This window comes from Aegilops tauschii, chromosome 4 (genome assembly GCF_002575655.3).
Source record: "Aegilops tauschii subsp. strangulata cultivar AL8/78 chromosome 4, Aet v6.0, whole genome shotgun sequence".
NCBI classification, from domain to species: Eukaryota; Viridiplantae; Streptophyta; class Magnoliopsida; order Poales; family Poaceae; genus Aegilops; species Aegilops tauschii.
This window is the reverse complement of record NC_053038.3, coordinates 118,080,884-118,108,177: the sequence shown is the minus strand read 5'-3', so window position 1 is coordinate 118,108,177 and position 27,294 is coordinate 118,080,884. Positions and strand designations below refer to the sequence as shown.

The 27,294-nt window shown below is 45.1% G+C and overlaps 1 protein-coding gene across 1 annotated transcript; it reads right to left on the bottom strand.

The window, feature by feature from the left end:
- Nucleotides 1–22,583: 22,583 nt before the first annotated feature.
- LOC109779748 (uncharacterized) lies at nt 22,584–25,213 on the bottom strand. The gene is made up of 3 exons (XM_020338372.4): nt 24,882–25,213; nt 24,642–24,717; nt 22,584–24,550 (listed from the first exon to the last, which is right to left on the bottom strand). The coding sequence occupies exons 1-3, from the start codon at nt 24,909–24,911 to the stop codon at nt 22,884–22,886; spliced, it is 1,773 nt and encodes a 590-aa protein (XP_020193961.1). The 5' UTR covers nt 24,912–25,213; the 3' UTR covers nt 22,584–22,883.
- Between the last annotated feature and the right edge of the window lie 2,081 nt (nt 25,214–27,294).

Here is a 27,294-nt window from a genome sequence, read left to right as displayed (position 1 = left end):
GGAGACTTGTATATTGTTGATTTCTCTACAGGACCTCAACCAGCCGTGTGCCTACTTGCAAAAGCTTCAGAAGGCTGGCTATGGCATCGACGACTTGGTCATGCAGGCATGAGGAATTTGCACACGCTTGCAAAGAAGAAGCATGTCATTGGCGTTGAGAATGTCAAATTCCTCAATGATCACTTATGCGGAGCCTGTGAAGCTGGGAAGATGACAAAGGCCAAGCATCCAGCAAAGACAATCATGACCACTACTCGACCATTCGGATTGCTTCACATGGACCTCTTTGGTCCTAATCATTACTCAGCAGTCACAAATGATGCATCTCTCTATGGCTTTGTTATTGTTGATGATTACTCTCGTTACACTTGGGTACATATTGTCACTTACAAACATGAAGTGCAGGATGTCTTCAAACGATTTTCCTCGAGGGCTTCAACCAACTTTGGTGTGAAGATCAAGCACATCAGAAGTGACAATGGAACTAAGTTCAAGAATTCTGGTCTTGATGACTATCTTGATGAACTTGGTATTACTCATGAGTTATCTGCTCCTTATACTCATCAGCAGAATGGCATCGTGGAGCGCAAGAACAGAACTCTTGTTGAGATGGCTTGCACTATGCTTGATGAGTACAAGACGCCTCGTCACTTCTGGATTGAGGCAATTTATACTGCTTGCCACATCATCAACAGAGTATATCTTCACAAATTCTTCAAGAAGACTGCCTATGAACTCCTCACTGACAAGAAACCCAATGTGAGTTATTTCAAAGTCTTCGGTGCTAAATGTTGGATTAGAGATCCTCATCACAACTCTAAATTTGCACCGAAAGCACATGAAGGTTTTATGCTTGGTTACGGAAAGGACTCGCACACCTACAGAGTCTTCAACAACATTCTTCACAAGGTTGTTGAAACTGTAGATGTGCGGTTCGATGAAACTAATGGCTCGCAAAGAGAGCACCTACCTTCTGTGATAGATGAACCAGCACCTGAGGAATCTATCAAGTTCAAGGCTACTGAGGATGTCATTCCTACCGAAGAATCTGCTGAAGAATTCATTCCAGAACATGAAGAACGTCGAGCTAATGCACCTGAAGAAAATACTGAAGAAAATGGTGCTGAAGAAAATGTTGATCAAATTCCTCGACGACAACCAACTCATCCTCGCGTTGCAAAAAAAGTGCAGGTTGAAAAGGTCATCGATGACATAGAAGCACCAGGTCCTCTCACACGCTCAAAAGCTTCACATTTATCTAACTTTTGTGGGCACTATGCTTTTGTCTCTATCACAGAGCCCACTAAGGTAGATGAAGCATTTCTGGAGCCTGAGTGGATTCAGGCCATGCAAGAAGAATTACATCAGTTCGAGCTCAACAACGTCTGGGAACTGGTCAAACGTCCAGATCCTCGCAAACACAATATCATTGGCACAAAGTGGATCTACCGCAACAAGCAGGATGAAAATGGCCTTGTGGTGAGGAATAAGGCACGGCTTGTAGCTCAAGGCTACACACAGGTTGAAGGAATTGATTTCGATGAAACTTTTGCACCTGTTGCTAGACTTGAGGCTATTCACATATTACTTGCTTATGCTAACCATCATGATATCACTTTATAACAAATGGATGTGAAAAGTGCATTCCTCAATGGTAAGCTTGAGGAAGAAGTATATCTTGCTCAACCCCCAGGTTTTGAAGATCCAAAGCATCCTGGCAAAGTCTTCAGACTCAATAAGGCCCTTTATGGCCTCAAGCAGGCCCCTCGGGCGTGGAATGATACTTTGAAGGAATTCCTCATGAAGAAAGGCTTCCAAACCCGGTTCACTCGACCCTACTCATTTCACTAAATCTTATGATGGTGAACTGTTTGTGTGCCAAATATATGTTGATGATATTATCTTTGGCTGTACTGACCAATGTTATAGTGATGAATTTGCCTATATCATGAGTGAAAGAATATCAAATGTCTATGATGGGAGAGTTGAAATTCTTCTTAGGTCTTCAAATTCGTCAACAACGCAATGGCATATTGATATCTCAGGAGAAATACCTCAAGGATGTACTGAGGAAATTCGGCATGCAAGATTGCAAAGGCGTCAAAATTCCTATGCCCACAAATGGCCATCTGTGCACTGATGAAAATGGTATTGACTTCGATCATAAGGTATACCGCTCCATGATTGGTTCTTTATTGTACTTATGTGCATCTAGGCCAGATATAATGCTTAGTGTTTGCATGTGTGCCCGATTCCAAGCTACACCGAAGGAATCACACCATAAGGCTGTGAAGCATATTCTTCGATATCTAGCTCACACACCAACACTAGGATTATGGTACCCCAAGGGCTCGGCTTTTGATCTCATTGGATATTCTGACTCTGACTATGCTGGTGATCATGTGGACCGCAAGTCAACATCTGGTACATGTCATTTCCTCGGACGATCTTTGGTCTGTTGGTCCTCGAAGAAACAGAACTGTGTATCACTGTCTACTGCTGAAGCTGAGTACATTGCTGCTGGTTCTTGCTGTGCTCAATTGTTGTGGATGAAGCAAACTCTCAAGGACTACGGCGTCAACGTGAAGACTGTGCCTCTCTTCTGTGACAATGAGAGTGCCATCAAGATTGCTCACAACCCAGTTCAGCACTCGAAGACAAAGCACATTCAGATTCGTCATCATTTTCTTCGCGATCATGTGTTGAAGGGCGACATTTCCATTGAGCATGTGAAGACTGAAGAACAGCTAGCCGATATCTTCACAAAGCCCTTGGATGAGAAGAGATTAGCAAGTTGCGGTGTGAGCTAAATATCTTAGAATCTTCGAATGTTCTTTGAAAAGGACACTCATCCTAACACTTATGCAAAATTGATGACTTAGATGTGCAACACATGAAGAAACATTTTTCTTCAATCAATGAAGAATAACACTCTAAGTGTGAAGAAATTAACGAAGATTTTGATTCTCAGAACCCTACGATAATTATACGCGGTGTCTGAAATCATCATTCTTATACGGTGGGTCACGCCACCACCAAAGTTGAAAATCTTCAATTTGAGTTTTTTTTTTGTTTTCAAATTCCTCAGTTGTTCATGTTCTTCAACTTTGCATTGTCTTCACCATTTCCATCGTTTTTCTTCATTGGCTATATATATATGAGTTTATGTCCTCTACAGCATTCACTTATTGCTATTTCTTCAAGTTGATATTTCTGCTAAGTGAATGTGATCAGACCCTTCCCCCTCTATGCTAAACTCAACCCAATCTATTCACAAATTCTTCATGTGCGTTCTATTTGAAACTCGTTCAAAATCTTCACTGTGTCCTTGTCAGCTGAAGAATTTGCGAACGGAACGTTAAAACTTATCTTATCCAAATTTTCGGCTTTGCCGCTCAAACCGTTCCGCTTCCCACGAAATACTTATCTATTCACCCACGATCTTACACGATCTCCACTTCTCAGTACGTGGGTGACACATGTCAAGCGAATGAGAAGGGTCAGGGGCACGTTCGTCCAAATTCTTCGCGCGAACAGTTTTTCACCGTGGCTATAAATACCCCCTCCCCTTCCTCACTTCTTTTACTCCGCTCGACCTATCTCCAGCTCGAGCTTCTCAAACCCTAGCGCCGCCGCTACTTCATCGTCGCCGGTGAGGAAGAGCTTCACTGCCTCGACCTCGTCGCCGTCGTACTCGCGCCGGCCGTGGAAATCTTCCCTCCGCCGCCGCCGTAGTTGTCTTCCTCCGCCGAGTTAGGGCGTGGAAGATCAGCACAGACGAACTTCTCATCTCTTCATCCCAGTTCGTCGTGTTCTTCGTCCAGGGTAATTAAAAGTTACTTTTACTGCCCTCTTTGATTCATATGATTACTACAAAATCTTCAAAGGTGTTGTTCTTCAAATCCTCACACACTAAGCACCTCACATGTCATCTGTTCTTGATTCGTTTCTCTAAGCAATAATTTTTCTTCAAGATTCCTCAATTGTGTGGATCTTCGATCTATACAACTCTGGAACCTAAGACAAAGAACGCTTAGTGAAATTCTTCAAGACTCATCTGGTCAAATTCCTCAAACTTGTTCTTTTTGAAAAACCTTCTGAGAACGCATATGACCTCTCCAAATTCCTCGCAACTATACTCTGTTCACAGGTACTCATGTCCGCTGCTGAATCACTAGGTTCTCATCAACTTAACTCATTTGCAGCGTTCCTCGAAGAAAAGTTGCATACTTCTTCAGAGAATTCAATTGTTCAAATTCCTCAACTGAAGAAAATGGCTGATGGTAAGAAGCCACAGAAAGGAGGAAAGAGGCCTGAAATCAACACTGCTTTTGAAATCCCTGATGATATATACAAAGACTATTGCACTCCTGATGAGGCCAAGTTTGGTAAGGAGGATAAAAATCAGCACAAGGTGCGCATCCAGAGGATAGAAAGGAGATGGGCAAGAGAGTGGAGGGAGTACAGATATGTTACTCCCAAATACATGAAGAAATTCGCACTCAATCCTCCATGCCCAAGACCTCCATTGGCACCTGGCCAAGAAGCGGATCCCACCAGCCTCAAGCGCAGTGAGGACTATCCTAATGAATGGGCCAAGCGCCAGGCCAAGCTGGCCAGACAAGCAAGAGAAGCAGTGAGGAAATTCAATGAAGACTCGGTTGCTGCTGCTGCCGCTGAGGCCTCTGTCAAGCCGAAGAAATCCATGGCAAAGAAGCCTGCGCACAAGTCAAGTGCTTCACCTTCAATGCCCTCAAGGCCAAGTTCCTCGGCTATGCCCTCACGGCCAGAATCTTCAAAGCCCTCATGGCCAATTCCTCATGCTGCTCCTGCTCCTCCAAAGTCCTCAGCTCCTCCTCCAAAGTCCTCAGCTGCTCCGACCAAATCCTTAGCACCTGTGCATCTTGCCACGTGCCAAAGGACTACAGGCATCTCTATTGCCTCAGGAGCTTCTGCTAGTTCCTCAGCTGCACCAAATTCTTCAACAGGACCCTCTCTGCTGAAGACAAAGACCACTGCTGGACGAGGTTCTCGACCAAGTCCTCACAAGAAGCAGGTCGCCTTCCAAGTACCGTCTGATGAAGACGAAGCTGATGATGAGGAACTTACTGAAATCATCAGAGATAGGCAAGTCAGGGCCGCTAGAGCCAAGGGCACAAATGTGCCACTGCTTTTGGATCCAAAGTTGATCCTCGACTACATTGATCTCTGGCACAAGGACCCAAATACTCCTATGCCTAATTTCAAGCTCACTCCTGGCCAAAGTCATATGTTGACTGCTTTCATCCAAGAAGAGAAATGGAAATATGAGAAGGCCAGGCAGATCAAGAAAGCACAGTAGAGGAAGGAGAAATTCCTGAAGAACAACGTTGTCTCTATGACAACTGACGAACTTGTGAAGATCCAGTCTGAAATCAAAGTCCTCAGCGATGATTTCAATGCTTACTATGCTGATTGGCAAGGAGCCAAGGTCAGGTTTGTAAAACTGACTGAGAAATTCAACTCCAATGTTGCAGCTCCAACGCAACAAGAAATTCCTCAGGCTGAAGCATCTGCTCAGCCGACTGAAGAACATGCCAGCACCGCTGATGACATTCAGGCTGCTGAAGAAAATGTGAGTTCCAGGGCTGATGACTGCATTCCAGCCGCTGAAGAAATTGACAGGGCATCCACTAGTGGTGCGCCTGAAGAAAATGAAGAGGTCAGGGCAACTACATCAGTTGTGCCTGAAGAAAATCAACCACATTACTCTGCTCCTCCTGCGCCTACCCCAACTCCGATCCTTCCATCTGCTTCAGATGTGAAGAAGACTAAGGCTACTGAGCGTGCAGCAGTGAAGAAAAGGAAGGCATCAGCTTCTTCAGATTCTTCAGCTCCGAAGAAGATGAAGTCTATGACCAGCTCATTTGCAAACCCCATTGATGTTGTTCCTATCTCAACCATGCCATCGAAGGAAATCGTCCCTTTTGATGAAGAATATGTGATCCCTAGTGGATCTGATGAAGAAAATCCTTCTACTGCTACGTCAGAGCAGATGGATGAAGAAATTGAAGTGGATGAAATCCCTTCAACTCCAGCTGTTTCCTCGCCTATGCCTCAGTTTACTGCTGAAGAGGCCGGCGTTGAAGAAATGGAAGATGAAGATGTGGACATTGGCTGTACCACACCTGTGCTGAATGATGACTTTTGGGAAAGTCAGCACCCCAACTCTCCACTCTTCACACCATTGCAACAAATTCCTCAGTCCCCAGCAACTACAGTTCAAATGGGATCTGATGAACCACATGCCACATCGTCTGTCCATGAAGAAATTCCAGCCACTAGCGCTGAAGAAAATGTAAATGAAGAATTGAAGACCCAGGCTGTCACTGGAGTAGAAGCTGAAATTCCTCAGTCTGAAGAACCTGAGATTGCTATTCCTGAGGTGATAATGCAATTGACTGACACTCCTCAGCCCAAACCAAAGGATCCATTCTCAAAGAAGCAGAAATTCAAGGTTGATGATTTCTTCGGCGAGCATGTGTTCTTCACAGACTATAATCCCTATGATTCTGCTCGTCTTAGAAGGAAGCGCTTCTGGACCGCCAGCCAGGCCAACTTCTATTCTTCACTGCTCTTCAACAAGGACAAAGTCTTCGATCACGAGCATATTCCTCATGTGGACATGGAATCACTGCCATGCTTCACACCTGTCCTCAGTGTGCTTCATGACACAGGCCTCCTCAACTTTTGCACAGACATAGTTGATTGGAATGAAGAGCTCATTCTTCAATTCTACGCAACATTGCACATCACAGGAGATGCTGACGATGTGAACTCCTGGGTTTTGGACTGGATGAGCGAAAATACTCACTATAAAGCACCGGCCTCTGAATTGCTTCACGCCCTGCCCATCAGTCCTCCACCTGAAGGAGCTCGTTGCATGTACCAAGAGCCTGAGCTTACTGATCACTATATGCAAGTGCTGATGAAGCCATTGAAACCTGGTCAAGCCTCAAGGACAAAATTCCTCGTGAAGGAATTGCAGTATGTACCAAGGACAGTCTATCTCATTCTGACGAAGACTATGAGTCCAATCAAAGGCCACGACTCATCTGATGAGGAAATTGTTGGCATCATGAAGAATCTGGTTTTCAACATCATTCATGGCATTCCTGTCAATTATCACGATTTCTTCATGAGGACTCTGGCAAATGTTGCACTTTCACCGTTTGAGCTGAAGCCTTATGCGCCGTGGATTATGAGATTCCTCAGAACAAGGTCTTCCCTCAACTACAAGGCTGATTTTCAGAATCACCTCAGCTACTTGCCCCCGATTGAAGTCCTCAAGCGGACCTATTCCTCAGCTGACGAAAAGGGCAAGGCACCAGCTGTTATAGATGAAGGCATTCGTCCATTGGATGGTCAATTTCGCAAGGCTGCACCTTATTCCACCAATGATGACTCTGCCACTCATGATTCTGCTGCCCATGCATCCAAGCCAAATCCTCAAGCCACTGCTCCGTGTGTGATGACTAACCGTGAGCTTCTGCTAAGTCTTCACCAGAAGGTGGATTGAAACCATAAATGGGTTAAGCGTCAGTTTGGTTCAATTCTTCACAACATGACTGCTACACATAATGCAGTGAAGAAAAACCATTACTACCTCCATGAAGTCCTCGATCGCACCTGGGCTATTCTGCCACATGTATATGGTGAAGAAGATCTGAAGAAAATGGGTCTCAAGGAAGACTTTGACTGGTCTGCACCTCCTCCAAAGAAATACAAGAAGGTCAAGGTTCCTTCCTTGGTGGCCAGCCCCTATTCTTCATCGCGCGACACCGATGAGCATGAAGACTTGGACGACACTGCAGCAGGCCCTACTACGACAAACGACCCCAACAATGTTGGCGCTCCTTCATCAACTTGATATTCTTCAGGGGCGTTAGTCCTCATTTTCGATCCTTTTGGTCATTCGATGACAAAGGGGGAGAAATTTGAGTTAGTCTTCAAGCGGGTCTATCTTATATGGGCGTTTTTTTATAAGTTACAACTCTCGTTCTTCTGATGACTTTGCTAGATCGAGTTGTAAACTTAAACTCTATGGTGGCCTGATACTTTTGTTTTGTTCTTCTGCATGCTTATTCCTCGTTAATATTATTGCACGCATGCTGAATTACATCAGTCACCATATTTCATCATGCATTTCAAATTCTTCATATGCGTGTATGAATTACAAGATAAAGGGGGATATCTCCATGATTCAACTCTTCAAGTGTGCATTGCTTCAAAAGCAAATTCCTCACTATGCACATCTTCAGGGGGAGTTCTTCTATATCTTGCAATCAAATTCCCCAATATTAGTATTTACACTTCATATGTTTATCCCCGTTGAAAACTTAACCTATATTGTCATCAATCACCAAAAAGGGGGAGATTGTAAGTGCATCTAGTGCACCTTAGTGATTTTGGTGTATTGAAGACTTATAGGTTAAGAGACTAATGAGTTTATGAGTGTACACATGTCTATAAGTCTATGAGGAGTTTGATATTTACAGAGAAAGTCGACCCCTAAAAATTAAGTTCTTCAACTGAAGACTTTGGATTTCTGAAGACTTTGAAAGTGAAGAAATTGGTGTGACCTTGAAGACTTGGTATTCATTCGAGGAACATGAAGCGTGAAGACTTTTGTTTTTGTAGTTTCATTTCTCTTCCTTGAGTCATAGGAAACACTGTACTGTTAAAGGGGGTCGAGGAAATACTAAGGAAAAATTTCCATGTGATGCTCAACTCAAAATCCTACACCTACCAATCCCTTCGAGTGAAGCCATTGGAAATCTCGTATAGTTCAGTCATATTCTTCAGTGAGAGAGACGAGGTTCTTCTGGTCTCTGAGGAATTTGTTCTGACTGAGGAGTTAGGAATTCGCCAGTGCGGATTGCCTACACAGTGAGGAACATGATAGCCCTGAGGAATTTGATACTCAAATTTCCGACCGTTGCTGTGCCTTGTGCCAGCTGTCCCAAAAATATCTACCCACCTAACGGTCATATCATTGAAGGGCATTTATGTCTTATCATGTCGGGCTGCTCCCTAGGCTATAAATAGCCGCCCCCTACAACCACTAGCTGGTTGGCTGCTCCGAGAGAAACTAACACTTGTCATTTGAGAGCATCCCATCCTCCGAGGACTTTGAGCGAAAATCATCGAGTGAGGAAAACCCAAACCCAAACACCTACAAAGCCAAAGTGATTGAGCATCACTGAAGAGATTGATCCTGCGTGGATCCGACGCTTGTTACCTTTGAAGACTGTGCTTCTTCCAGACGGTTAGGCCTCATGGTCTAGAGCATCCAAGAGGAATTGTGGATCGCCGAGTGACCGAGTTTGTGAAGGTTCGGAAGTCATCTGAAGACTTACCACGAGTGATTGAGTGAGGTCTGTGTGACCTTAGCTCAAGGAATACGGTGAGGACTGTGTGTGCGGGACTGTGTGTCCTCAGGTTTAAATACCTAGCCGCTCCAACCAGATGTACAACTAAGACAGCAGTTGGAACTGGTCTACCAAATCATTGTCTTCACCAAGCCTACTGGTTCTATTTCCTCAACTCTTTCATTGTGTGCTTGTCATATATGTGTTTGAAGACTTTGACTGAAGACTTTCTCAATTTCCTCAGTTCAATTTCTTCAGTCTGTTTGTCTTCATCCTGTGATATCCTGTGTTTACGCTTTCAGTACTCTGTGCTTGTTTTCATTTCATCATGATGACCATGCTTGTATTCTATTATGTTTACTTTTGAGTACTTATTCCGCTGCAAGTAGCTCTTCGCTAAGGAATTTCCTCAGTGAAGAATTCATAAAAATCGCCTATTCACCCCCCCCCCTCTAGTTGATATAACGCACTTTCACCTCTCAAAAATGATCCATTAGTAAGGTTGATCAAGTCTTATTAACAACCACTTTCGATTAGCATGAAACCGAAGAACTTTCGTAAATCAGTAAGTTACCTCAACGAGGATATGAATGTCCCCAATAATAAGCATTTCATATTTCTTTTTGGCAGTAGGTAGAGGTAGTTGAAAACTTCCAATAGTGATTGTCGGAGATTTTTCAATAACATTAATACCACTCACTTGGAATTGTTTCTTCGAAAAGTGCACCGTATGCTCATTACCATTGATATGAAAAGTGGCCTTGCTTTTATTGCAATCAATAACAGCCCCTATAGTATTCAAGAATGGTATACCAAGATAATCGACATGTTGTCGTCCTCGGGCATCTCAAGTATAACAAAGTCAGTCAAAATAGTAACATTAGCAACAACAACGGGCACATCCTCACAAATACCGATAGGTATGGCAGTTGATTTGTCAGCCATTTGCAAAGATATTTCAGTAGGTGTGAGCTTATTCAAATCAAGACCTTTATATAGAGAGAAAGGAATAACACTAATACCGGCTCCCAAATCACATAAAGCAGTTTTCACATAATTTCTTTTGATGGAGCAAGGTATAGTTGGTATTCCCGGATCTCCAAGTTTTTTAGGAACGCCATCTTTAAAGATATAATTAGCAAGCATGGTGGAGATTTCAGCTTTCGGTATTATTCTCTTATTGGTGATGATGTCTTTCATGTACTTTGCATAAGTAGGCATTTTTAAGATATCAGTCAAGCGAGTACGCAAAAAGACTGGCCTCAGCATTTCAGCAAAGCGTTCAAATTCTTCAGCATCTTCTTTTTAGTTGACTTAGGTGGAAAGGCATAGCTTTTTGAACCCACGGTTCTCTTTCTTTACTGTGTTTTCTAGCAATAAAGTCCCTTTTATCATATCGTGTATTCTTAGGTTGTGGGTTATCAAGATCAACTGGTGGTTCTATCTCAACATCATTGTCTGGTTCTTTACTATTTGTTTGAGTGTTTTCATGAACCTCATCATTATCTTTTTCATTGTCAGAAGGTGAATGTTCACTACCAGATTGAGTTTCAGCATCAGAGATAGAAATTTCATTATGATTATCAGGAGGTTTTTCTACTTCAGGTTCACTAGAGGCATGCAAAGTCCTATCATTTTTCTTCTTCTTTTTCTTTTTAGAAGGACTACGTGCATCAGTGTTAGCTCTTTGAGAGTCTTGTTCAATTCTTTTTGGGTGTCCCTCAGGATAAAGTGGTTCCTGTGTCATTTTACCTCCTCTAGTTGCTACTCTAATAGCAAAGTCACTAATAGTATTATTCATTTCATCAAGCAACTCTCTTTGACGTTTAGCAACTTGTTCTAACTGAGTTTGAACCATAGAAGCATGCTTCCCTACACCTCTAACATCATTTGAGATTCTAAATAACAACTCACTCAAGCGAGCAATCATATCAGAATTGTATTTCAATTGTTTCATAACATTTGCATTGAAGTGATCTTGTTTTCTAATGTAGTTTTCAAACTCATAAAGGCATTGGCTAGGGTGCATATTGTGAGGATTGTCATTATCATTGAATTTCATTATACAATTTACCTCTACTACATTAGGCAGTGGTGGTGTATCAATCCCATGTATTTCTTCAATAGGAGGTAAATTTTTGACATCCTCGGCTTTAATACCTTTTTTCCTTCATAGATTTCTTTGCCTCTTGCATATCTTCAGGACTGAGATATAAGATACCCCTCTTCTTCAGCGTGAGTTTAAGCGGTGGTTCAGGAAGAGTCCAATCATCATAATTTTTCAATATGTTATTCAATAATTCTTCAGCTTGCCCAGCAGTTCGTTCCCGGAAAACACAACCAGCACAACTATCTAGGAAATCCCTAGAAGCATCGGTTAGTCCATTATAGAAGATATAAAGTATTTCATTTTTCTTAAGAGGATGATCAGGCAAAGCATTAAGCAATTGGCAAAGCCTCCCCCAAGCTTGTGGGAGACTCTCTTCTTTAATTTGCACAAAGTTAAATATTTCCTGCAAGGCAGCTTGTTTCTTATGAGCAGGGAAATATTTTTCAGAGAAGTAATAAATCATATCCTGGGGACTACGCACACGACCAGGAGCAAGAGTATTGTACCAAGCTTTAGCATCACCCTTTAATGAGAACGGAAATAATTTGAGAATATAGTAATAGCGAGTTTTCTCATCATGAGTAAAAAGGGTGGCTACGTCATACAACTTAGTAAGATGTGCCACAAGAGTTTCAATTTCATAACCATGGAAAGGATCAGATTCAACCAAAGTAATTAACTCCCGGTCGACAGAGAATTCATAATCCTTATCATCAATAAAGATAGGTGAAGTAGCAAACTTAGGATCATATTGCATTCTAGCATTCATAGATTTTTCTTTATACTTGCATAATAATTTCTCTAGATCATCTCTATCCTTACAACCAAGAATGTCTCTAGTTGTCTCCTCATTCATAACATAATCTTACAATACCCTAGGCATTTCATATCTGGGAGGGCTAGTAGGTGTTTCAAGATTTTTAGTTTCAAGCTCATCATCATATTCAACAACATCATGTTGTCTTACAGTAGCAATTTGTTCATCAAGAAATTCACCTAGTGGCACATCATTATCATCAAGCAAGGTACTAGCATCATCATAAGTATCATTCATAGCAGAAGTAACATCATCAACAACTTGCGACATATCAGGATTGATAGCATGTGGTGGTGTTGCAAGTTTACTTATAACAGAAGGTGAATCTAAAGCAGAGCTAGATGGCAGTTCCTTACCTCCCCTCGTCTTAGAGCGATAAATCTTAGTCTTAGCATCCTTCAGATTCTTCATACTGATAAATTTATAATAACCCCAAGTGAATCAACAAATATAGCTATGCTCCCCGACAGCGGCGCCAGAAAAAGGTCTCGATAACCCACAAGTATAGGGAATCACAACAGTTTTCGAGGGTAGAGTATTCAACCAAATTTATAGATTCGACACAGCGGGAGCCAAAGAATACTTGCAAGTGTAGCAGCCGAGTTGTCAATTCAACCACGCCGGGAGATTAATTATCTGTAGCAAAGTAATATGATAGTTTTGATAATAGTAGCAGCAGCAATAGCAACGGTAACAGTGATAGCAGTAGTTTTATAGCAAGTGCAATAGTAACGATAGCAGTGGTAACTTAGCAAGAACAATATAGGATAAATTCGTAGGCATTGGATCGGTAATTTTTTGGATGATATTCATCATGTGTCAGTCATAACCTAGGGTGAAATGGCAGTAGCTCCAGTTCATAAATATAATGTAGGCATGTATTCCGTAAATAGTCATACGTGCTTATGGAAAGAACTTGCATGACATCTTTTGTCCTACCCTCCCGTGGCAGTGGGGTCCAATTGGAAACTAAGGGATATTAAGGCCTTTTTTTAATAGAGAACCGGAACAAAGCATTAACACACGGTGAATACATGAACTCCTCAAACTACGGTTATCACCAGGAGTGGTCCCAACTATTGTCACTCCGGGGTTGCCGGATCATAACACATAGTAGGTGACTATAACTTGCAAGATCGGATCTAAAACATGGATATAATTGTGATAATATAAACGGTTCAGATCTGAAATCATGGCACCCGGGCCGAAAGTGACAAGCATTAAGCATGGCAAAGTCATAGCAACATCAATCTCAGAACATAGTGGATACTAGGGATCAAGCCCTAACAAAACTAACTAGATTACATGATGAATCTCATCCAACTCCTCACCGACCAGTGAGCCTACGAAGGAATTACTCAGTCCCGGTGGAGAGCATCATGTAATTGGCGATGGAGAAGGGTTGGTGATGATGAAGAACGAAGATCCCCCTCTTCGGAGCGCCAGAGGGACTCCAGACCAGGCCTCCCGATGAAGAACAGGAGGTGACCGCAGCTCTGTCTCGTGGATCGCGATAATTCTTTCTCCCTGATTTTTTTCTGGAAATATGTGATTTTATTGCGTCGGTTTCAGGGTCTGCGGGGCCACCAGTGGGGACAACCCACCTGGGCGCGCATGGGGGGCAGGCGTGCCCTGGTGGGTTGTACCCACCCAGGTGCCCCCCTCAGGTGGCTCTTGGCTCCAGAAATTCTCTTTATTGAAATAAAAAATCCTCGCAAAGTTTCAATCAATTCTGAGAACTTTTATTTTTGCACAAAAACAACACCATGGTAGTTTTGCTGAAAACAGAGTCAGTCCGGGGTTAGTTTCATTCAGATCATGCAAATTAGAGTCCAAAACAAGAGGAAAAGCATTAGGAAAAGTAGATACGTTGGAGACGTATCACTTACCTACGGAAAAACCACAACGGTGATTCGTCAAGTTTGCTGTTTTAACCTTTTTCAAGGACCGGCCGTAGTCAAATTCAATTCAACTAAAGTAGGAGAAACAGACGCCCGCCAGCCACCTTTATGCAAAACTAGTTGCATGCCAGTCGGTGGAACCGATCTCATGTGCGTGGACATGTAAGGTTGGTCCGGGCTACTTCATCCCACAATACCGCCGAATCAAAATAAGACATTGGTGGTAAGCAGTATGACTATCACCACCCACAACTCTTTGTGTTCTACTCGTGCATATCATCTACGCATAGACATGGATCATGATGCCACTGTTGGGAATCGTTGCATGGAAAACAAAAAAAATCTACGCACACGCAATGATCTATACATGGAGATGCATAGCAACGAGAGGGGGAGAGTGTGTCTACGTACCCTCGTAGACTGTAAGTGGAAGCGTTTATTCAACGCGGTTGATGTAGTCGTACACCTTCGTGATCTGCCCGATCAAGTACTGAACGCACGTCAACTCCGCGTTCTACACATGTTCAGCTCGGTGTCGTCCTCGCCATCTTGATCCAGCAAGCGGGGAGAGGTAGTAGATGAGTTCCGTCGGCATAACGGCATGGTGACGGTGGTAGTGAAGCAATCCCGCAAGGCTTCCCCTAAGCATTGTGACGATCTAGAGTGGAGGAGTAAACTAGAGGCGGAGGGGTGCTGACACACGGCGTGGAATAAGTTGTGTATTGTGTGGCACCCCTCCCCACATATATATAGGTGTGGGAGGGGAGGAGGCAGCCCTAGGGCGCCTCCAATAGGGCGCGCGACCACCCTAGGGTTTTCCTAGTGGTGTGCCCCCCTTCCATATAATGCACAAGGGAGAAGGAAAGGGGGGAGGCGCCCCTTCTCTTTCCTATCTCCCTTCCAGAGATATGGTAGGAGGAGGTGGCGCCTCCCCTTTCCATCTAATTGGGCGTGGCTGCCTTAGGGGGGCGCACCAGCTTGTGTGGGCTGGTTTGTTCCCTCTACATGGACTAATAAGGCCCAATAGTCTCCCGGTGCCTCCGGAACCCCTTCCGGTATTCCCATAACTTTTGGATGCATTCTGAAACCATTCCGGAGACCAAATAGCATCGTTCTATATATCAATCTTTACCTCCGGACCATTCCGTAGCTCCTCGTCATGTCCGTGATCTCATCCGGGACTCCGAACAACATTCGTTCACCAAACCACATAACTCATATAATACCAAATCGACATCGAACGTTAAGCGTGCGGACCCTACGGGTTCAAGAACTATGTAGACATGACTGAGACACTTCTCCGATCAATAACCAATAGCGGAACCTGGATGCCCATATTGGCTCCTACATATTCTACGAAGAACTTTATCGGTCGAACCTTTATGACAACATACATAATTCCCTTTGTCCATCGGTATGTTACTTGCCCGAGATTCGATCGTCGGTATCTTCATACCTAGCTCAATCTCGTTACCGGCAAGTCTCTTTACTCGTTCCGTAATACATCACCTTGTGACTAACTCCTTAGTCATTTGCTTGCAAGCTTAATATGTGTATTACCGAGAGGGCCCAGAGATACCTCTCCGATACTCGGAGTGACAAATCCTAATCTCGATCTATGCCAACTCAACAAACACCTTCGTGGATACCTGTAGAGCATCTTTATGATCACCCAGTTCTGTTGTGACATTTGATAGCACACAAGGTATTCCTCCGGTATCCGGGAGTGGCATAATATCATAGTAGAAGGAATAAGTATTTGACATGAAGAAAGCAATAGCAATAAACTGAACGATCAATATGCTAAGCTAAAGGATGGGTCTTGTCCATCACATCATTCTCCTAATGATGTGATCCCGTTATCAAATGACAACACATGTCTATGGTTAGGAAACCTTAACCACCTTTGATCAACGAGCTAGTCTAGTAGAGGCTTACTAGGGACACGGTATTTGTTTATGTATTCACACATGTATTTAAGTTTCTGATCAATACAATTCTAAAATGAATAATAAACCTTTATCATGAATAAGGAAATATAATATAAAATATAAACTTTATTATTGCCTCTAGGGCATATTTCCTTCATACTAACCCCTCACGGTGATGGTGAACTTGCAGTGGTAGGATTACACCCTCGTTTGGATGTGGTGGTAGGATGGCACCATTTGTGCTAGGTTGAACTTGCTATGTTGTATGATCATGCATGCTTAATACTGCTCTTATGCTCCAATGCTTTCTGTTTGTGTGCTCAATTGCTTGCTGCTTGTGTGCTCCATTGCTTTGTTGCATGAGCTTGCTCTTGTGCATTGCTAGGACAAATGGTATAAGGTGTTCATCGGGAGGGCTCCAGGGTTTTACAGTTCATGGGAAGCTTGCAATGAACAAGTTTCAGGGTACAAGCATAGTAGCCACAGAGGGTTTAAGACTTGGCAGGCGGCAGAAGATGCTTACTCCAAGTTTGTGCGAAAGCAGGCATGCAAGGTTGAAGTTGGCAAGGCGGTGCCACACTTTGGGGTGAAGAACTTAATCATCCTCCTATAGTTCGTCGCCATTGCAGTGGTGTGGCGTTAGTGTGGTCGTTGTGATTGTGTGTAAGGTGCAACGGTTAATCTCACCACATAGGGTACAAGGTTAGCACAACTTGATGCATGTGTGCAACCAAAAAACGTGTACATGTGTGAGTTCAGACGATGTAGGACGCCAAACACCGTGCGCAAAGCTATCCTCTAATGCAGGAAGAGGGTATGTAGTCAACCAAACTAGGTGCAGATGTTGGTTTTTTGTCTGTTTTCTCTCAGCCAGACTCGGCTGGGAAGTGTATGCAATGCAGGAAAAAATTGAGACGACAACTAAAAACGCTCTAGTAGGGCGGCTATGTTGCTGCCTTTTGCGGTCAAGTGCAAAGTGCTAACTCGATACTGGCCACAGATAGTTGTTTCTCCTGTGCAAAATCACAGCCGGACCACACAAGTGCGTGAGGGGATGGAAACAGACGAGTTCAATACTTGCTCCTTCAATAGACTGTAAGCATGCCGCTAATCTAGTGGCCGATAGCTTAGCTAAATTTGCCTCCAGGGATATATCATCTTATATAAGCGATCTCACTATTGTGTTCCTGGTCTTCGGGATCTCCTCCAACAAGAGTCTGCTCTTGGATCGCCCTCTCCGCTACACGTTTCCTTTGTTCCTTTGATCTCATATAAACACTGTTATGTAGAACTTGGTAGTGGTGTGTATTTGGAGTCTAGCTTTGTTGGCCTGTTGTTATACCTCCTACTGGAGACCTGATCTTGTGGGGATCCCGTTTTGTGTGTATGGGGGATGGATGATTTCTGTTATTTGACGCGTCTGGTCTAGGTTGGCTTCACAGGCCCATATTTTAGGTGGTAGATCATGCATTGTTTTTCTTTTGCTTGTATGGTTTGTCTGTAGGACTTGGTGATTTATCTTAATAGAAATCAGAGAGGAGATTCTCTTTTATCAAAACGATAATTGTTTAAATAAGTCTTTCCCCTATCAAAAGAAAAACCAGAAATATAGATGGATCATGCAAAAAACTTGTTCTCGTGTAAGGTGGAATTTTAAGATGATCAGGACAATTTAATCCTAGCCACTGATTGACCAAGGACAATTTTGACTATCCACATATGGCAACTGCAACAAAACAATTAAGGGTTTGCATTATTGATAGATTTAGTGATATATTTTCCAAGAAGAGATTTCCCTCTACCTAAAGATATATAATTTCATTTATACTATGCGGTATCTTTTTAGTCGAGAACGCTCCTTTTTAGTACAACTTACAATTAAGTGAATGCATTATTGATACATTTAGTGATATATTTTCCAAGAAGAGATTTCCCTCTATCCAAAGATATACAATTTCATTTATACTATGTATCTTTTTAGGGGGGAATTTATATGTACTAAATGTGAAACAATTAATATGGATCAAAGGAAGTACATATGTTCGGTGAAAATAAAATATGGCATGTGTGTGTATATTTTTGCGAGATACATATGTATATTACATCTTTGAAGTATGATTTTCTTAATCTCAGGGCAAGTGGTTTTAGAATATAAAAAAATGACATATGTCATCATGTCAACTCCATTTAAATATCTAAAGTTTTATATTTTTCATACTCAAGTATGCCTGCTCATATTTTGTATGTGTATGTATTCTAATGTTGGAAATATAGTTTCTTAAAATTACTTACATGATTAATACATAATCACCATATTGAATTAAAAAGATTGTGTATTGCGTATGATATATTCGTGTGTATTGCTTACAAATGCCACATCATTTGCGCAAATTACATGATCTAGTACCATATTGAATGTAGTGTTAAGTCAAAATGAAAAATACACCACTATTACCTTGTAGCCAAACCAAGATCGGAAAGCAAATATGAAATCTATTAGAATACATATTTATTTCTTTATTTACCTTCATGTGTTTAATGGCACTATAATTTATTTTCTAACTTTGTAGAAATGAAAAGTTCATACTAATCCCACATAATCATTGACAACATCTTACCTCACAAGAGATAGGAGTAATATATGCCATCTGATCTTGAAAAATTGATGGCTCGTATCGAATTGGGACCATCTTGAAAGAGCTCTCTAAGGAAACGGTGTCACTAACATGGTTTTCAAATTGCTCGGCTAAATTGCCTACCCAGAGACACATTAGAAAATAACTTGTGTGAAGAGAGAGCTGATCGTAAATGTAGTCCTAAAATTCATTATTTGGCATTTTAAAAATATATGCTTCCATATTTGGTATTTTTCATGCTTCATATTTTGGTCCAAAATAAATAATATTTGGTCCTATTTAAAAGCATGCTTGCCTATTTGGTCCAAAATAAACAATTATCCCTTTTAATATCACGTTTAAAATGTATTCATGTTTTGATACTACCGTCCATTTCTTTCAGGGATGATATCGAATGACTCTTGAAAATACACTTTTGCCCCTCATCCTACAGAAACTAGTTTCCCCTCCATCATGTTTATTTGGTAGTCAGCTAATGGTAAGGTGTATTTCATTCAGGACCAAACAGAGAAGCACATTTTTAAAATGGACAAATAGGGAATTCTCCGAAGCTAACCATCATTTTCATTGGCTGACATGTAATACGTATGAGATAAAAGACAAATCAACACCGTGTCACTTTTCAAGCAAGCCTAAACTTCTATAAACTCAGTGTCAGAAACTTTCCCCTTCTTCCTTCGTCTATCGAATGCCTCGCCCTCCCCCCCCCCCCCCGCTCCGTCGATCCCCTTCACCTTCTCGCCCCCGCCCGGTCGATCCCACCTACAACCAACTTCTATAAACTCGGCATCAAACACTTTCCCCTTCTTCCTTCGTCTATCGAACGCCTCGCCCCTCCCCCTCCCCCCGCTCCGCCGATCCCCTTCACCTTCTCGCCCCCGCCCGGTCGATTCCACCTATAACCATCGACCGCCGCCACCTTGCTCTCGCCACCACCCCGGGGCATCCTTCTAAGTCACCCTTCCACATGCACTGTCAAACATCAACCTTACCTAGGCTAGCGAAGCCACGATCACAACCATGTCATCCTCATCTCCCGTATAGGCTTGGCTTGGCCTCGCTGATGACGCCGCGGCTGGCAGCGACGCCCCCCTATCCACCTGGCCTTTTACTCTTGGTAAGTAGCAATGCATATTCTTAGATCTAGATCTAGGTAGTTGATTTTCTTATGTGTGTAAAATATAAAGTACTCTCAAAATAAGTTTTCTCTCTACTTTATAAATAAAGCACAAATCAAGACCAACATAGTAAGTAGTACAGGTGTGAAGAAAGTAAAGAAATGTCACAAAATTTTAGATCCCAATATATATTATGTCACTTGATCATCCTTTCTAAATCCAGCCGAATATGATGTTATTTTCTAAATAAAAAGTATATAGAATTATGAGTGTAAAGTCAAAAGTTGTGTGAAAAAATCACAATTCACATGTTCCCCAATGTTCCACTATGATAACTTCCTAGTAAAAAGTGGAATTTACTTTCTACATTTTTTCAAGAACACCCAGGAGATCTGTGTGCCTACATATTAATACAAAAGGCAGTTTACATTTTACCAATTTACATCAAGATTGTGCTTGAAGCACTAGGACAGAATGACATCCCAATGATTCTTCCTAGCAAACTACGTTACAACTCGCTTAAGAATACTGTTGTTGCTCCACTCGCAACAATGGTCCCTAGCCTTGTCAATAACCGCCAGTGGAAGGTGGGAGGTGTTCTTGAACACCCTTCTGTTTCTCTCGAGCCATATGTAGCTAAGCGTTCACATGACAACTGAGTTCACAGTTTTTTTAAGCTTGTGAGGCACAACCAGCTGGAGAGATGTTCACTAATCTAGGATGGAATCTTTGGTGGAAGGGGAATGTTGATGTAGGCCGATCCAGTTAATAATTTTTGACCAAACCTTGTGGGCGAACACACATTGGAGGAGCACGTGTTCCATCGTTTTCTCGTGCTTGCAGCATATGGGGCATGACTGTTGGTGAGGTAGCCTGCGCTTGGCCAGTCAGTTAGAAGACCATCAACGATTGCGCATGACCAGCCAGGTGAAAATCTTATACTTGAGCGATGCCCTTGGATGATCAATGCTTCCAGCAAAGGTAGCCACGTATGTTGTTTTGGTCGAGTGGGAGCCTGGCGGATTCCATTTCCACAACTAGAAGTCTAGGCCCAGGAGAAGCGGTTGTCGACTAATGATCTTCTGCCACAACTCTAAGAACTGGATAATTGCGTCGGCGGAGCCACCCTCTGATGTCCCGAGTCCACGAGGCATTGTTCCACGGAATGTTGGCTCCATCGATTCAACAGTCCCACCGATAGAGTAGAAGCACCATACCTCCAGCCTTGTTGATGCTCCAAAGATGGCCTCGGCCTCATCTGATGCAGAGAGCTCAAGTGCAGACCATGGGAGATCATCAGAGGTTTTGCAGCCCACAACCACTTCGAGTGAAGGCATCGTTTAGAGCCTTGAGTTTTTTAGTACCTAGGCCGTCAAATTGGACTAGGGTGTAGAAGTTTCCCCAGGCGACGAGACATTGGCCTCCCTCAGTGCAATCAGACCTGGCCCAAAAGAACTCGCGCCGATTTTTTCGGACGCCTTGAGCATCCATGGGGAAGGTCGAGAGCAAGAAGAAAGTAAATCCCGGTAGCGGTGATGATAAAGTTGAGAAGGATGATGCGTCCGCTTGTGGGGATTAGTCCAGCCTTCCACGTAGGCAGCTTGTTAGCAAACTGTCCACCAGGAGGTGTAGTCTCGTTTCCGTAGCCTCGAGTTGGAGAGGGGGAGCCCAAGGTTCTTGATAGGAACTGGCATGGTCGCACAAGGGAAGACATCCTTGAGCTCGTGCGGGTTGATGTCATCACACCTGATGGGGATTATAGCGCTCTTGGACAAGTTCACTTTGAGGCCTGAAGCATTCCCATAAATCTCAAGGATCGTCTTTGTTGCGGCCATGTACTGGACGATGGGGCGCAAGAAGAGAGCCACATCATCTGCGAATAGGGAGGCGTGATGCCCCACATAGAGAGAGGAAGCAGAATGTACTCATGGTCAAATTCCCCGATCAAGGCATCTAGCACATTGATGACAAGAAGGAAGATCATCGGTGAGATAGGATAAACCTGGTGACAAGGACGAACGGAGGAGCAAGTGATGAGATTGATCCACTTGTAGCCAAACCCCCAGTACCTCCAAGAGGAATGACCATGCCTCGAAATCAAATGCTTTCGATATGTCAAGTTTGAGGAGGAGAGATGGCACCCTTCACGAATGCTCTTTGGGGACAAGATGAGCTCATAGAGACGTTGGGCTAGTTGATTCGCCAGCACCTTTGCAAGAAGCTAGAGGAAGTTGTCCACATAGCTTGTCGGGCGGAATTCAGCTAAGGCTCACCTTTGCGAGAAGCTTGGGCAAGTTGTGCACAACGCTTATCGGGCAGAAATCGGCTAAGGCGAGCACCTTTGCAAGAAGCTTGGGGAAGCTGTGCACAATGCTTACCGGGCGGAAATGGGCTATGGTGGGCACTTTGCAGAAGCTTGGGAAAGCTGTGCACAAGGCTTATCGGGCCGAAATTGGCCAAGTCCAGTGGGGAGTCTTTCTTAGGAAGGAGGACCAGAAAAGCTTGGTTGAGAAGATGTAGCGAACTGCGCCCCTCAAAAAAAATGTAGCGAACTGCCATCATATCCTTTCTACATTTCTACGATCGTTTCTTCTGGACATCTCACTTTTCAGTCGTACCAACGCAGAATGTAAACACAAGACACAACATTGACACCAGAGTTATTTTGCATACTGTTCATTGATCTACCATCAGTCAATCACATTGTTCTTCAACTGTAACAGCATGGAGCATTCATCTCTTATGACATCTATAGATAATTACTGTACCTACAATCGCCTTCAAGCAAGTCTCACAACTCTTGTTCTTTTTTAGCTTGAAATAAAGGGCGAAAATGTAGAAGCTAAATTAATCAAGAAGAAACGGTCTAGATGGGACTTGTTGTTGCCCCATGTCATGCCACTGCCAGATTCATCATGGTCTTCCTTCCAACCATGAGCGGCGGTGGCGCGATCCATCTCTCACATCACCGAGCAGCTGTTGGGGTCCTCGTCGCTGAAGTAGTTGTAAGGCTCGCCCGCTGGTGGCTGCGGCGGCATCGCATAGGCGGTTGGCATCGGGTACGAGCCCATCGGCGGGCGCCCGTACCCCGGCCCGTAGCCCATCTGAGGGTACCCTCCCGCGCCGCCGCCGTGGCCGCCGTTCATCATCATCATTTGTTGCTGCTGCTGCTGTTGCTGCAGCATTGCCATCTGCTGCTGCTGTTGCTGCTGCTGGATCAGTTGCATGTACTGCTGCTGCGCCATGGGATTCCCGGCCGCCGCGGCAGCCTGCAGCATCTCCGCGCCGGACGGCATGCCGCCGCCGCCGCCGCCAGCGCCCTGGTAATGCCCAGCCGGCGGCATGCCCTGCATGGCGCGGCCAGCCTGCGCGCCGCTCGCCGCGTGCGGGTGGCCCATTGGACCGCCCATGCCGGGGAAACCGGCGCCGCCCATCATGTTAGGCCTGAACATGGCCTGCTGCTGCGACGGCATGCCGCCGCCCATCGGGCCACCCATGCCTGGGGCCGGGCCACCAGCGCCGCCGCCCTTCTTTCCCTGGACCGGCGCTCCTCCTCCCTTGACGTTGTTCGGCTGCCCACCGCCGCCTCCGTTCTTACCGCCGCCGTTGCCGTTGCCGTTGCCACCTTGGTGCTGCTGCTTGCCACCCGCGTCTTTCTTGCCGCCGCCGTTGTTGCCGTTCCCCTTGATCTGCACAGGGATCTCGTTTCCTCCACCGCCCTTCTTCCCACCATTGCCGGCGCCCTTCTTGTCGCCCCCGCCGGCGTTCGGCGGCATGGCCATCTGCTTCATGATCATCTTGGGGTCGTCGTAGTAGTCGTCTTCGAAGCCCTCATCGTCGTAATCTTCGTCGTCGTCAAATTCGTCGAACTCGTCGTCGAACTCGCTGCCGCCGTCGTCGCCCCAGCCGTCGTCGGGGAGGTTGAACTTGACGGACTTGGGGTCCTTGGCCGGCGCACCCGCCGGGAACGGCATCTTGGCCGCGGCGGCGCCCATGAACTGCGGCGGCAGCTTCAGCCCCTTCATCTGCATCTGCTGCTGCATCTGCTGGAGCTGCTGCGGCGTCGGCGCACCCTTCATCTGCATCTGCTGCTGCAGCTGCTGGAGCTGCTGCGGCGTCGGCGCGCCCTTCATCTGCATCTGCTGCTGCAGCTGCTGGAGCTGCTGCGGCGTCGGCGCACCCTTCATCTGCATCTGCTGCTGCAGCTGCTGAAGCTGCTGCGGCGTGGGCGCGCCCTTCATCTGCATCTGCTGCTGCAGCTGCTGAAGCTGCTGCGGCGTCGGCGCGCCTTTCATCTGCATCTGCTGCTGCATTTGCTGAATCTGCTGCGGGGTCGGCTGCGGCATCGCCATCTTGGCGTCCTTGCCTCCGCCCTTCTGGGCCTTGCCGCCGGCATCTTTGGGATGGCCTTTGCCGCCGGCGTCCTTGGGCTGCTGGCCCTTACCGCCGCCGCCGTTACCGTCGAGGTGGAGCTTTTGGAACTGGTTGGCGACGCCGCCGGGCTTGGAGCCCCAGAGCACAGCGGGCTTGCCGCCCTTGTTGAGCTTCTTGATGATGGTGTCCGGATCCACGAGTCCGGACACCATCACCTTGCCCTCCTCCGCGTCGATGGAGGTCTGGTACACGCCTGCAAACAAGATGGATGAATCCAACACATTCTCCCCACGGAACAACAAAACAACACGGATAAACAGAACTCCATCTACTATATTATTTACCATCGATCTTGCTGAGGATCTTCTTCACCTTCTTCTGGCACCCGTCGCAGTGGATGTTCACCTTGAGCACGCAGGTCTGCGGATTTGGGGACGAACAAACGAACACACACGAACGGCATGCAGGGATCAGACACAGGAGCAAGCAAGCAACCTCACAAAAATTTCATGGCAGCAGAAACAAGAAGGAACATGCGGGGGAATGTCTTGAGTTGAGAGGAAGCAAAGCAAGGAAGAACTCACCTGTATCTTGAGCACATCCTCCTTGCTCATGGCTGACTTCCGGACCGAAACGCAGCAGCCCACCCCACGGACGAGCGCAGATCTGGTGCAGAGGAAACGGACGCGGAGGGAGGCCTCAAATCAGGGGGAGGAGAGCAGGAAGAAGGCAGCTACCAGGAAACATTGCGCTCCATCTCTCCCGCAGTGTGAGTGTGTGAGAGGGCGAGCGAGAGAAGGAGGAACTGCCTTCTTGGTGAAGATAATATAATAAGTGTCCCGTCCCACACTCACACAAAGAGCGAGTGCTCGGAGAATGGAGAGAGAGGAGAGGGGGGAGGGGCTTCTTATCAGAGTGTGTGCCTGCAGAAAACTAGAAGGAAATTAATAGGGGAGGGGCGGAGGAAGGAGAGGGGCACTCTCTCTCTATCTCTATCTTGTGCAAAGCTAGGAAGGAAATTACTCTTTACCCTTTTCAAGATTTATTCCTCGATAGTCTTTGGGCTTTGGGGATGGATTGGATTGGAAGCCTTTCGCTTTTGCTCTCTCTCAACTAATTACTAGTATTAGTAGCAGCTAAATATGGATCAGAGTTGCTAAACATGGACCGGTCAGTGGGCAGAGACAGAGGCTGAACATGTGAGGTACCCGGGGGCTTTATAAAACTGCGGTTACCAATGTCGGTTCAGTTTTTTCTAAAAAGCAGTCCACACGGGTCCGCTGCCAATTCTTTAGCTGCCTTTTATTTGTCTTGTTCTCCTGCCAATTTTAGACCCGGAGAGAGGGGCTGGCTCTGTGGACGGCCGTCAGTTCCACCGTCCAACCGGGGAAATACGCCGTTAGGTCCTTTGTTAGTTAGAGGTTAAAAGGTTCATACGGTACATGGTTTGCCAGGAGCAGTGTAGCACGGGACGAGAACGTGTGTTTTGACCGTAAAATTTTGACGTGGTTAATAAATACTAATTCATATGAAGAGTTGCGATGTTATCGTGCTAAAATGCATGTGACGCATGACCGATGCATTTCTATTGTCGGTGCCAAGAGTGAAAGTAAGAGAATGCATGTGACCGTTACACTCTTTGTTGTTGCCGGTGCCGAGAATGATAGTTAGAGACTGCGTGCAACTGTTACATTTCCATTTTCGGTGCCGAGAGTGAGAGTTAGAGATTGCGCACAACCGTTACATTTCCGTTGTCGGTGCCGAGAGTGAGAGTTGGAGAGTGCGTGCGACAGTTACATTTTCGTTGTCGGTGCCTAGAGTGAGAGTTGAAGATTGCGTGCGACCGTTACATTTCCGTTGTCGGTGCAGAGAGTGAGAGTTGGAGATTGTGCGTAACCGTTACATTTCCGTTGTCGGTGCCGAGAGTGAGAGTTGGAGAGTGCGTGCGACAGTTACATTTCCGTTGTCGGTGCCGAGAGTGAGAGTTGGAGAGTGCGTGCGACAGTTACATTTTCGTTGTCGGTGCCTAGAGTGAGAGTTGAAGATTGCGTGCGACCGTTACATTTCCGTTGTCGGTGCCGAGAGTGAGAGTTGGAGAGTGCGTGCGACAGTTACATTTTCGTTGTCGGTGCCGAGAGTGAGAGTTGGAGATTGCGTGCGACCGTTACATTTTCGTTGTCGGTGCCGAGAGTGAGAGTGAGAGAATGCATGTGACCGTTACATTTATGTTATCAGTGCCGAGAGTGAGAGTCAGAGATTACGTGCAACTATTACATTTATGTTGTCGGTGTCGAGAGTGAGAGTGAGAGAATGCATGTGGACGTTACATTTCTGTTGTCGGTGCCGAGAGTGAGAGTGAGAGAATGCATGCGGCTGTTACATTTCTGTTGTCGGTTGCCGAGAGTGAGAGTGGGAGATTAAGTGCGACCGTTACATTTTCGTTGTCGGTGCCGAGAGTGAGAGTGAGAGAATGCATGTGACCGTTACATTTTTGTTGTCGGTGCCGAGAGTGAGAGTTAGAGATTGCGTGCAACCGTTACATTTTCGTTGTCGGCGTCGAGAGTGAGAGTGGGAGAATGCATGTGGCCGTTACATTTATGTTGTCGGTGCCCACAGTGAGAGTGAGAGAATGCATGCGGCTGTTACATTTCTATTGTCGGTTGCCGAGAGTGAGAGCGGGAGATTGCGTGCAACCGTTACATTTCTGTTGTAGGTGTCGAGAGTGAGAGTGAGAGAATGCATGCGACTATTACATTTCTGTTGTCGGTGTTGAGAGTGAGAGTTAGAGATTACGTGCAACCGTTGCATTTTCGTTGTCGGTGTCGAGAGTGAGAGTGGGAGAATGCATGTGGCCGTTACATTTATGTTGTCGGTGCCAAGAGTGAGAGTGAGAGAATGCATGCGGTTGTTACATTTCCGTTGTCGGTGCCGAGAGTGAGAGTGAGGGATTGTCTACAACCTTACATATCTGTTGTCGGCGCCAGAGCGCGAGTGAGG